We start from the raw sequence: 13,302 nt of genomic DNA on the forward strand, positions 1-13,302 counted from the left end.
TTAGCTCCTTTGCACCCCATTATTTATATTTCTACTTTGCACATTCTTCCACTGCAAATCTACCATTCCAGTGTTTTACTTGCTATATTGTATTTACTTCGCCACCATGGCCTTTTTTTTGCCTTTACCTCCCTTATCTCACCTCATTTGCTCACATCGTATATACTTATCTTTCTACTGTATTATTGACTGAATGTTTGTTTTACTCCATGTGTAACTCTGTGTTGTTTTACGTGTCGAACTGCTTTGCTTTATCTTGGCCAGGTCGCAATTGTAAATGAGAACTTGTTCTCAACTTGCCTACCTGGTTAAATAAAGGTGAAATAAATAAATAAGTAAAAACATTTAAAAAGTGACATTAGCTGATGATGATCTCATTGATCAAAAAGTATAAGATCTCCTTAGCCTGTGTTTACCACAGACCTTATTTTTGCCATTTTCCAAAATCACTCCTTTTCCCATAGGCTTTGGCCAACATGCCATGGTGGAGTTCGTGGCTGTGTTCCTCTGCCCAGGCGTTGTTGACGCATGCCAGATCTTATAATGTCTGGATAGGTATTTTACATATCAGCTAACCACATCATGGGTGCCTTCCCCTGCTCAAATGTTGCATGCCACATCATCGACTGTGTCATCGATTGACAGATTGCTATAATATATGATGTGGTTAGTTGATATGTAAAATGCCTATCCAGGTGTTGTAAGATCTGCAAGGAGTCAGCAATGCCTGGGCAGAGGAACGCACACAATATGTTATAGCAATCTGGTGCCTAATCTCAAGTAACCATTGGTTGATGCATGCAACGTCTGAGCAGGGGAACGCGTCCAGTGCCTACAAAAAGATGCCATTACTATAGCCAAAGACAGTACAGTATGAAGATAGATATCCCTTACCATGCTTGATCAGACTTGTAGGCGATGTCATGGCGACATTAGCTGACTAATGCCCAGAAACAAGTCATCAGGTCTAACCAATAATCTATATGAATTTGTATCTATATAAAGATTGATGATGCTATGTATTGGCCATTGAGAGGCTTTGAAGCCACCTGTCAGCCATATTGGCACTCCCCAATAGGAGCAGTCCTCCATAAAAAGGAATGGAATTCTACAGTATTTACAATAAATGTTTCAAGGACAACATTTTTTGTTGTAGTGGGGACATTAACATGAGTCATCTCTAAAAATGACACAATTGGGACATTTATATACAGTACCAATCAAAATTTCAGACACCTGCTCATTCCATAAAAATAAAAAAACTATTTTCTAAATTGTAGAATAATAGTGAAGACATCAACACTATGGAATAATACATGGAATCATGTAGTAACCAAAAAAGTGTTAAACAAATCAAAATATATTTTATATTTGAGATTCTTCAAAGTAGCCACACTTTGCCTTGATGATGTCGTGGAAATATACAGTCAATCATATTTCTCAAAAACCGGAGCCTGTGAGTTCAAATAGACTTTTATTACAGTATAATAAAAGCCGAGCTCGTTCATGAATACAACTACTTTCCAGTCTTGGCTCATACTTCTTATACATTTTTCCTCCTTACGTCACACCCATAGTTGCTCCTCTTAATGACTCATCCCCTCTGGCATTTAGCCACCGTTATCTTGCACTAAGTTTAGTTTGGTTTCATATTAGGGAATGGAAACTGTAGAGCCATACCAATAGTTAAAAAATACAGACATATACTCGCCTTAAGACAGGTAGGACCATAGCAACAGTCCTTGGCACTTTACAGAAATAACCAGACATGTCATCCTGCTAACTCCTCTGAAAGGGACACCCATGTTCTGGAAAAGACCCAAGAGTTGTAACCATAGCAACAGCACATATTAGGCCATAACACAGTTACAGGAATAACCAGTCGTTTTCACACTCCAGACAGGTGCATGTCTAATGGTGTCTAATGATCCAGAGCACATATAGAGTGCTATACTAGCTCTCCTGCAATTAATAATCAACACACATGGTCTGGAAAATGCTCAATAATGACAGCTTTGCACGCTTGGCATTCTCTCAACCAGCTTCACCTAGAATGCTTTCCCAACCATCTTGAAGGAGTTCCCACATATGCTGAGCACTTGTTGGCTGCATCTCAGTGCTAGAGGCGTCACAACAGACCCTGGTTCGATTCCGGGCTGTATCACAACCGACCGTGATTGGGAGTCCCATAGGGTGGTGCACAATTGGCACAGCGTCGTCCGGGTTAGGGTTTGGCCGAGGTACACAGTCATTGTAAATAAGAATTTGTTCTTAACTGACTTGCCTAGTTAAATAAAATACATAAATATCAATAATATTCATGCAATTACAGAATACAGATAACTTTATACCTGAATCATGTCCTCTAGGAGGATATCTGTCTATGCTATTGTGTAGAACCATATTACAAAGTAAGAACTGTTTTCCAGCAGTTTCAATTACCAAAAATACCCAGTGACTTATTGTATGAGTCTTAGTTGTTAATACAACAACAACAAAAAATGCCCATGCTGAAGATGTCTATATCAGTCCACTAATACAGGACTAGTAAAAGCCCAGTGCACTACTTTTGTGAAAACATAAATAAAATAATAATAATAAATGAAACGTGACGTGACGCTACATGCAGTACAGAAAGCAACTCCACACCGCCCACCGTCTCAGGAGGTTCCGGACCGCGGACCGTCGTAGGAGGTTCCGGACCGCGGACCGTCTCAGGAGGTTCCGGACCGCGGACCGTCGTAGGAGGTTCCGGACCGCGGACCGTCTCAGGAGGTTCCGGACCGCGGACCGTCTCAGGAGGTTTCGGACCGCGGACCGTCTCAGGAGGTTTCGGACAGTGGACCGTCGTAGGAGGTTCATGACCGCAGACCGTCACCGGAGGTTCCGGACCGCGGACCGTCACCGGAGGTTCCGGACCGCGGACCGTCTCAGGAGGTTCCGGACCGCAGACCGTCTCAGGAGGTTTCGAACCGCGGACCGTCTCAGGAGGTTTCGGACAGTGGACCGTCGTAGGAGGTTCATGACCGCAGACCGTCACCGGAGGTTCCGGACCGCGGACCGTCGCCGGTAGCTCTGGACCAGGAACCATCGCCGGAAGCTTCGGACTGGGAACTGTCACCGGAAGCTCCGGACTGGGAACTGTCGCCGGAAGCTCCGGACTGGGAACTGTCGCCGGAGGAGGCGCACTGGAGGCCTGATGCGTGGGGCCGGTACAGGTGGCACCGGGCTGATGACACGCACCTCAGGGTGAGTGCCGGGAGGAGGCACAGGACGTACTGGACTGTGGAGGCGCACTGGAGGCCTGATGCGTGGGACTGGTACAGGTGGCACCAGGCTGATGACACGCACCTCAGGGCGAGTGCCGGGAGGAGGCACAGGACGTACTGGACTGTGGAGGCGCACTGGAGGCCTGATGCGTGGGACTGGTACAGGTGACAACGGGCTGATGACACGCACCTCAGGGCGAGTGCGGGGAGGAGGCACAGGACGTACTGGAATGTGGAGGCGCACTGGAGGCCTGGTGCGTGAGACTGGTACAGGTGGCAACGGGCTGATGACACGCACCTCAGGGCGAGTGCGGGGAGGAGGCACAGGACGCACTGGGCTGTAAAGGCACACTGGAGACACAGCACGCATGGCCGGCGCATAGAGCTGGAACAACGCGTCCTGGCTGGATGCTCACTTTAGCCCGGCAAGTGCGGGGGCGCTGGCACAGGACGCACTGGGCTGTGAAGGTGCACTGGCGACACAGTGTGTGGAGCCGGCGCAGGATATCCTGGACCGAGGATGCGCACTGGAGTCCAGGAGCACTGAGCCGGCACAACCCGTCCTGGCTGGTGCTCACTTTCGCACGGCAAGTGCGAGGAGCTGGCACAGAACGCACCAGGCTGTGGATACGCACTGGAGACACATTGTGTATCTCCGCAAAACATGATGCTGGTCCCACGCTCCTCACGGCGACTGTCTTGCTCCAGACACCAAACCAACCAAGCCATTGATCCTCCTGTGTCTGCTTCCATGGAAGGCTTTCGTCTCCTGCCATTATCTCCTCCCAAGTCCAGGATGTCTTCTCCTCCTGGCCACGCTGCTTGGTCCGTTTGTGGTGGGGCCTTCTGTCACGATTGTTATAAGGAGTGGACCAAGATGCTGCATGGTATGTTTCCATCCTTTTATTTAGAAGAAAAACTTAAAGCACAATAACAATAAAGTGAATAAACGAAACGTGACGCTACATGCAGTGCAGAAAGCAACTCCACACAAACAGAGTCAAGATCCCACAAATACAAAGGGGAAATGGCTACCTAAATATGATCCCCATTCAGAGACAACGATAAACATCTGCCTCTGATTGGGAACCATATCAGGCCAACATAGATATACAATTCCCCTAGATAACCCACCCTTAATCACACCCTGACCCAACCAACATAGAGAATAAACAGCTCTCTATGGTCAGGGCGTGACAAGTCCATACATTTTCATACTTTTCCCCCGTGGGTATCGAACCCACAAACCTAGCATTGTAAGTGCCATGCTCTACCAACTGAGCCACATCATCACATCAAATGACTTGATGTCTCAATGTACTCAATTACTGTATTGTGCATTGTTTTTCTTCATGATGATGGAAAGTCTTCAATTACAAACCTAGATGACCAGCCGTACAATTCAGTAATGCACATTTACATTGTGGTTTGTAAGGATGGTAAATTACTACTGCACAAAAAGTGGATGTTTCTATATTTACAGAAGGCCTTTGACACTGTAGGCCATACGTTTTTTTTTATACCCTCCACAAAATTTGGAGATTTCTTTATTAACTCAATCAGAACCTATACAATGGAAGTAATAGCTCTCTAAAACTTGTCAATGGCACATCACCTACATTTGAAGTCAACAAAAGAGTGAGGCAAGGTTGCCCAATAGTCCATTCCTCTACCTCTTGATAGCTCCATTTTTACAGTTGAAGTTTACATACACCTTAGCCAAATACAATTAAACTCAGTTTTTCACAATTCCTGACATTTAATCCTAGTAAAAATTCCCTGTCTTAGGTCAGTTAGGATCACCACTTAATTTTAAGAATGTGAAATGTCAGAATAATATTAGAGAGAATGATTTATTTCAGATTTCATTTCTTTCATCACGTTCCCCGTGGGTCAGAAGTTTACATAAACTCAATTAGTATTTGGTAGCATTGCCTTTAAATTGTTTAACTTGGGTCAAGCGTGTCGGGTAGCCTTCCACAAGCTTCCCACAATAATTTGGAAGAATTTTGGCCCATTCCTCCTGACAGAGCTGGTGTAACTGAGTCAGGTTTGTAGGCCTCCTTGCTCGCACACACTTTATCAGTTCTGCCCACAAATCTTCTATGGGATTGATGTCAGAGCTTTGTGATGGCCTCTCCAATACCTTGACTTTGTTGTCCTTAAGCCATTTTCCCACAACTTTGGAAGTATGCTTGGGGTCATTGTCCATGTTGCTTCAATATACCCACATTATTTTCCTGCCTCATGATGCCATCTATTTTGTGAAGTGCACCAGTCCCTCCTGCAGCAAAGCACCCCTACAACATGACCACCCCTGTGCTCACGGTTGGGATAGTGTTCTTCGGCTTGCAAGCATCCCCATTTTTCCTCCAAACATAATGATGGTCATTATGGCCAAACAGTTATATTTTTGTTTCATTAGACCAGAGGACATTTCTCCAAAAAGTACAATCTTTGTCCCCATGTGCAGTTGCAAACCGTAGTCCTGCTTTTTTATGCGGTTTTGGAACAGTGGCTTCTTCTTTGCTGAGCGGCCTTTCAGGTTATGTCGATATAGGACTTGTTTTTACTGTGGATATAGATACTTTAGTACCCGTTTCCTCCAGCATCTTTACAAGGTCCTTTGCTGTTGTTCTGGGATGGATTTGCACTTTTCACACCAAAGTACGTTCATCTCTAGGAGACAGAATGCTTCTCCTTCCTGAGCGGTATGACGGCTGCGTGGTGCTATGGTGTTTATACTTGCGTACTATTGTTTGTATAGATGAACGTGGTACCTTCAGGCGTTTGGAAATTGCTCCCAAGGATGAACCAGACTTGTGGAGGTCTACAAAAAAAACAGTGAATTATAAGTGAAATAATCTGTCCGTAAACAATTGTTGGAAAAATGACTTGTGTCATGCACAAAGTAGATGTCCTAACTGACTTGCCAAAACTATAGTTTGTTAACAAGAAATTTGTGGCGTGGTTGAGAAACTAGTTTTAATGACTCCAACCTAAGTGGATGTAAACTTTCGACTTCAACTGTATTAAGATAGATAGATAGATGAAAGAGAAATTAAGATATTCCAATTGGCAGATGATACCACAATTTTTTTTTAAACCATTTGGAAGTTCCTCTAGTCCTTGATGTAATTATGACTTTTTAAAAGATCTCAGGTTTAAATCTGCATTTCAAAAAGTGTGACATTTTAGCATTGAAAGGTACTGATATCACTGAAGCTTGCAGTATTCTAATCAAAGACACTAACTCATTTAGGGATAAAAAATTACAAAAGAAAAGGAGAGAAGAACCTTCATCTTTGCCCAGTTGTCTCAGCTATAAAAAACATGTTTAACTCATGGTTAGGCAGAGATTTGTCCATTCGAGGAAGAGTTTTGCTGACTAAGGCTTGTCTAGAGCCTCTTATGCCTTCTCTTGTCCTGATAGTCCCAAATCTATTTGCTCCCAATTAGATGGAAAAAATAAACCTCACAAAGGGAGAAATATGTTCTTACAAACAGTGTGTGAGGGCGTAACATGTTGGATTTCACTACTTTTAACCAAGTCTTAAAAATGTATTGGATAAAGCATTACTTTAAAGGCCCAAACAGCTTTTGGTTTACAATACCAAATCTTATTTTCAATACATTTGGTGGTTTAAGTTTCCTTTTGCAGTGTCCTTATGCGGTTGAAAAACGTCCTGTTAAACTGGCTGATTTCCACAAACAAATGCTTAATTGTTGGTCCCTTCTAATCAAACATAATTTCCCCCCTCATAAGTATGTTATATGGAATAGTCTTGTCATAAAATATAAAAACAAGTCACTGTTTTTGGAACATTTGTTTAGGAAGGACATTTTACTTGTGGGCAAGCTGCTCAACTCCAATGGACATCTGTATATGTACAATCACTTTTTGAGAATGTATCAGCTCCCTGTCTCACCAAAGGAATATGAAATGGTGTGAAAAGCAATACCAGATGGTGATCTAACACTTGAAACAAACTAGGGTCAATACAGATCCATCACTTGTAAATTCAACCATAGTAATTAACTGTTTCTCAATTATTGATAAAAATGTTGATAATGAATTCATTATTGAAGCTTTTTACGACAGTGATGTTCCAATAGCAAAATGTTGGTGGGACTTGCAATGTGTTGTAAATTGGTCAAAATAGCTCATATATATTACCCCTCCAATGAAAGTATTTGTAAATATATTATAAATGTTGATGAGAAATGTCAATCTGGGACAGAATCACTTGGGCGTTTGTATTCCAATGTGTGTGTGTGTGACTATGTTCTGGGTGAATCTTTGGCTGGACTTGGTAGGGACCTCCATCTGCAAGTGATTGTCTTTTTGATTTTGATAGTCCAAGATTCTACACTAGAAGTATGTGATGAATTTGATAATAATTCTTGCTAAATATTACATCCATAAAATGCATTTTTTAAAGAACAAAACATCCTAGATTAAATAATTACTTTGCCACATTGAATACTATGCTCTGTAAGAATAAGAAGGTAATGAAATAAATTGATACTCGTTTAAGCTTTTCAAATTGATTTGTCTGTAAAAACCCTCTATTTGTTTCTGTTTTTGTGTTTATCTGTTTGTTTGTGATGTTTTCTGTTACCATTTTTAAGAAGGATGTATGGATTTTTGTAACACATTTGAATTTGTATCCTTCAAAATGTATGGAATTTCAAAAAAATTATAATAAAAAATACTGAGTTACTATTCTGTAAGTCACTTGAAAAGAGTCTTTCCACAGAGTGCCATGAAAAGAGACTTTCCACAGAGTTTCTAAACCCAGAAGCGCAACATCGCGAGACTTCCGGGAACGCTTGCGAAACAGACCAGCCCAAGGTTTGGGGGTTTGAGAAGTCATTGAGAGAAGTGCATTTTTCAAAATTTTCTCGAAATCTAAAGGCACAACTTACATTCGAGGCAATGTACTAAGTAGTTGAACGTATTACTCCAAACTCACGAGAGTGACAAACTGATACGTTTTCATTTTCGTCAAAAACAACTTTATATACAAGGTTATATAAAAAAAGGTTGCTAGATCGAATTCCCGAGCTGACAAGGTAAAAATCTGTCGTTCTGCCCCTGAACAAGCTAGTTGACCCACTGTTCATAGGCCGTCATTGTAAATAAGAATGTTCTTAACTGACTTGCCTAGTTAAATAAAGGTTAAATAAAATAAAAAATGATACATGCCATTGATTTGACGGTTTGGACATGCGTAGTAGTATGGCGCGAGACGACCGTTAGACCCGATGACGTGTTTCTACGCATGATCTTAGCTAACCAACTTCGCCATGACATCGCCTACAGGTGTGACCGGGAATTTCAGTGTTAGCCTATCTTCATACTGTACTATCTTTGGTATTCGTCATAATAAGAACGTGACATCTTTGACCGGGTTCTGAAGCATCCGGTATGTATAATATGACCAGAGAGGAAGCTTAGAGGCAAATCTGTCTCCCTCCAGTAGGTGGCGTTTTTTTGCCCACCAATGAGTGTCGAATTTGGCCAACCTAAAAATGAATGGCTTCGTGGATCCATAAGGTAAGACCGAATAGAAGTTTCGTAATGCTTAAGTTGTTACGAGTGTACTGATATAAGTAACATGACATCGCGGCAACTTTAAAAAATAACTTTATATAGGCGTTGTCTCGAAATAGCTATGCATATTCATAGCATGACGAATCTAGTTAATGCCGCATTCAAAACAACTGGGAACTCGGAAAATACGAGGTCAAATCATGACGTCAGTGATCTTCAGGTCGGAGATCAAAAAAGCGGCCCGAGTTCAAATTCAGAGTTGAATGACCGTTTCCCAGTCGTAATTCGTTTTTTTTGTTGATAAATTGCAAGTTATTTTGAACGCACGGAAGTCACAGTTTTACGAGTTCCCAGTTGTTTTGAATGCGGCAGTTGCATATCTCTCCATTTAATACAGGCTTTTGACGTCAACTACAGTCATCGAATATTAAAAATATGATTACAATAATCACATGTATCCACCAATGCAAAGAAAATAGGCCGCTAGACATCCCACATTGCCGCTGTATGGACATCGACTCAATCGTTAGGGCGGAGAGACCTGTATCTTATTAGTATATCCAGAATCTTTGATATGACTCACGGTGGCGTTCCGAATTTTGTCGTCTCGTGACCTAGTAAATACTAGATAAAGTCATAAACCCCTAAAATTTTTATTTTAAAAATGTTACTTGAACCTTAACCACAATGCTAACCATGTAACTTTAAATTAAGACCAAAAACACATTTTTTGTTTTCATACATTTTTACGATATATTCATTACGACAATTCTGTTGCAAAACATTTCTTTAACGGAAGCAAACGGAACGAAACGGGGGAGGGACCTACCTTGATTTGTCCAATAGAAACTCTCGTTTTGCAACTGTTTGGCTAATGATTACACCCCTGTTGTGCACACAGTCATTGAATGTGCATGAGATAGAAGAATGCACATATAAAGTTTATTGGCGGAGGATGTTTATTTTCTGCCCGAGTTATTTATTATTGCCATTCGTTGTCTTGTTGGCTTGAAATTGAGCTTTCTGGTTTAATTACCCTGAAAAAGATTCACTGAACGCAGGTGCGTGTTGTTTACATCTTACTTTGACTTTGCAAGTGCTTGAAAACAATGTCTAGAGATGATAAACGTAACTAGATAACCAGTTCAACGTTCATACTAAATCTAGTTACAGTGCACATTATGGTACTAGCTACAGTAACGTTAACGTTAGACAGGGGAATGTGTCTAGACAGTGCTAGCTACTTACTGCTGTAGCTCAGTTAGGGCATGTTGTTTAGCTAGCTATCGTTAGGTAACTAACGTTAGCTAGCGTAGTTAACGTTATCTAGTGAGTGCAATACATTTATGCCACATAGCAGCAGATATAAGGGCCTTAGCCAACTACTCAAGACTGCATCACTAGTGTGATGGCATGGAATAGTTATCAGTGCTAGCTATCTGCTTTCTCACAAGGTGTTCTGCATTTTTCCTGACGGCTGTCAGGAAGCTACAGTCAACTAGATTTGTATAAAAGCGGTATCTATGAAAGTGAAACATTATGTGATTGGTAGGACACAGTTTTGTGAATAATTTGATTTAGGATTTGCCATTACTGTATCTCCCAGGTTGTGATCTCCAGTATTGTTGCCCATCATGGCAGGAGGCATCACAGAGACCGGGGAGCTCTACTCCCCGTATGTGAGTATCACTATTAGACCCTGCAGTGTTATGCTCATTCTCCTAACTGTTTCATGTCAGGTATTAGGTGTGCATTACTTTTTATTTTACAAAATGTCACATATACAAACTTATACATACGAACAACAACTTCCAGACACACACTAAAAACGACTACATCTCATCTGCCCAGACCCGCATGCTCACACCCCCATCCTTAGTGCCTGTGTTATTGTTTGCCATAGTGCCTGTATTATTGTTTGCCACTTGGCCTGAAATTGTATCAATTTGTTTTTCTCTGTTGCCCATGCCTTTTCAATATTGACATAAATAATTAGATACAAAAAAAAAGTGTTAATGATTGGTGTATTGATTTGATTTCCAAGTCTTCAGAGAAAGTTTTTTTGAAGCTGAGTGATGAGAAGAGAATTGTCCAGCCCATTGGGTGTCTCACTACATCCCCCTATGTCATGTCTTGAAATATGCAGACAGAAGGATTAAAATAAAGTTTACATTGTAATACTTATGACAATCAACTTTCTAGCTCCGCCCACAACTTCCAGACTTTATATAATTCCCAGAAAGCATGGATTATTGAGTCATTATTATTTTACACTTAAGACATGACTCTGCCATTGTGCTGTAGAATTTGTGAATTTAGTCTTGTGTATATAATACACTGCTCAAAAAAATAAAGGGAACACTTAAACAACACAATGTAACTCCAAGTCACACTTCTCTGAAATCAAACTGTCCACTTAGGAAGCAACACTGATTGAAAATACATTTCACATGCTGTTGTGCAAATGGAATAGACAACAGGTAGAAATTATAGGCAATTAGCAAGACACCCCCAATAAAGGAGTGGTTCTGCAGGTGGTCACCACAGACCACTTCTCAGTTCCTATGCTTCCTGGCTGATGTTTAGGTCACTTTTGAATGCTGGCAGGACGTTTGGCATTTGCCAGAGAACACCACGATTGGCAAATTCGCCACTGGCACCCTGTGCTCTTCACAGATGAAAGCAGGTTCACACTGAGCACATGTGACAGAGTCTGGAGTTGCCGTGGAGAACGTTCTGCTGCCTGCAACATCCTCCAGCATGACCGGTTTGGCGGTGGGTCAGTCATGGTGTGGGGTGGCATTTCTTTGTGGGGCAGCCCTCCATGTGCTCGCCAGAGGTAGCCTGACTGCCATTAGGTACCGAGATGAGATCCTCAGACCCCTTGTGAGACCATATGCTGGTGCAGTTGGCCCTGGGTTCCTCCTAATGCAAGACAATGCTAGACCTCATGTGGCTGGAGTGTGTCAGCAGTTCCTGCAAGAGGAAGGCGTTGATGCTATGGACTGGCCCACCCGTTCCCCAGACCTGAATCCAATTGAGCACATCTGGGACATCATGTCTCGCTCCATCCACCAACGCCACATTGCACCACAGACTGTCCAGGAGTTGGCGGATGCTTTAGTCCAGGTCTGGGAGGAGATCCCTCAGGAGACCATCCGCCACCTCATCAGGAGCATGCCCAGGCGTTGTAGGGAGGTCATACAGGCACGTGGAGGCCACACACACCACTGAGCCTCATTTAGACTTGTTTTAAGGACATTACATCAAAGTTGGATCAGCCTGTAGTGTGGTTTTCCACTTTAATTTTGAGTGTGACTCTAAATCCAGACCTCCATGGGTTGATAAATTTGATTTCCATTGGTAATTTTTGTGTGATTTTGTTGTCAGCACATTCAACTATGTAAAGAAAAAAGTATTTAATAATAATATTTCATTCATTCAAATCTAGGATGTGTTATTTTAGTGTTTCCTTTATTTTTTTGAGCAGTGTATATTCTATATATTAGTTTATACAGGATTAAGTGTAAATGTTAGTTAATTGTAATGTCGTTAGTTATACTCCCAACTTTCCCTCCATCTTGTTCCAACATCAGTTATTTTTTACATCTTTGTTCCAATAGTTTTTTGCCCAAAGAGATTGTCAGTTGGATGTGGTCTATGCCAGGTTTTTATATCTTCCCTATCATATGAACATAATTTTCTTACTCAAATAAGATTCCCTCAAGGTTGCTCTGATGTCAAAGACTTCAAATCAACATTTTGTGATGTGTAACTTTTAAGTGTGCTGTAAATTCCGAAGAGAGGTTGACAAATGTATAATGGATAGCAAATGCTGAAAAATGATCTAGGCTAAATTAGTTCAAGTTACCTGCATGAATTCAAAGTCCACACAATATGTGACAAAATTATTTAAAATAGTGATGTGCACCTACTCTCGAATAGATTACATTTTGATCCCTAAAATGTTAATGAATTCTGCCGCTTGTACAATCGGACCCATAGCACTTTCAGATTACGCCTTTGTCCGCCCCCGCTTTGACCTCTGTAAAAACATCCCGAGATCAAAGAGCTGGAAATTCAACACCTCCATGTTATCAAATGAAGCATTCCATACATTGGTCACTACATGGATAGACAACTACACACAAGACAAAGACTCTCCTGTTTCTCCGGCCAAATGTGAGACGCTGCCGAAGTCACCCTAAGAGGTCATCTGATTGTATATGATTCCTCAGAGAAAAAAAGCAATGGAAGTACACAGGTTAGAGCTTGAGACGGAACTGGAAGTACATAAACAATCTCCAGACAGCGCCTCCTGGATTCAACTTAAAGCAGCTAAAGCAAAACTAAACTTGGACTATACTCTGAGAGATATTGCATACTAGAGGTCGACCGATTAATCGGAATGGCCGATTAATTAGGGCCGATTTCAAGTTTTCATAATAATCAGAAATCGGTATTTTTGGACACCGA

The 13,302-nt window shown here is 41.7% G+C and overlaps 1 protein-coding gene across 2 annotated transcripts in view; it reads left to right on the forward strand.

The window, feature by feature from the left end:
* The first annotated feature begins 9,691 nt into the window (after positions 1–9,691).
* The window catches only part of LOC139421439 (transmembrane protein 104-like), an 85,162-nt gene continuing 81,551 nt past the window's right edge, over positions 9,692–13,302 (forward strand). The window contains exons 1-2 of one of the 2 annotated variants that reach the window (XM_071172347.1): positions 9,692–9,887; positions 10,433–10,505. In XM_071172347.1, the coding sequence (XP_071028448.1) occupies positions 10,461–10,505 (45 nt within the window). In that variant the 5' untranslated portion in view covers positions 9,692–9,887; positions 10,433–10,460. The remainder of the gene's footprint in view (positions 9,888–10,432; positions 10,506–13,302) is intronic. The other variant, XM_071172348.1, reaches the window with a different exon arrangement.

The sequence above is a fragment of the Oncorhynchus clarkii genome, chromosome 12, assembly GCF_045791955.1.
Source record: "Oncorhynchus clarkii lewisi isolate Uvic-CL-2024 chromosome 12, UVic_Ocla_1.0, whole genome shotgun sequence".
NCBI classification, from domain to species: domain Eukaryota; kingdom Metazoa; phylum Chordata; class Actinopteri; order Salmoniformes; family Salmonidae; genus Oncorhynchus; species Oncorhynchus clarkii.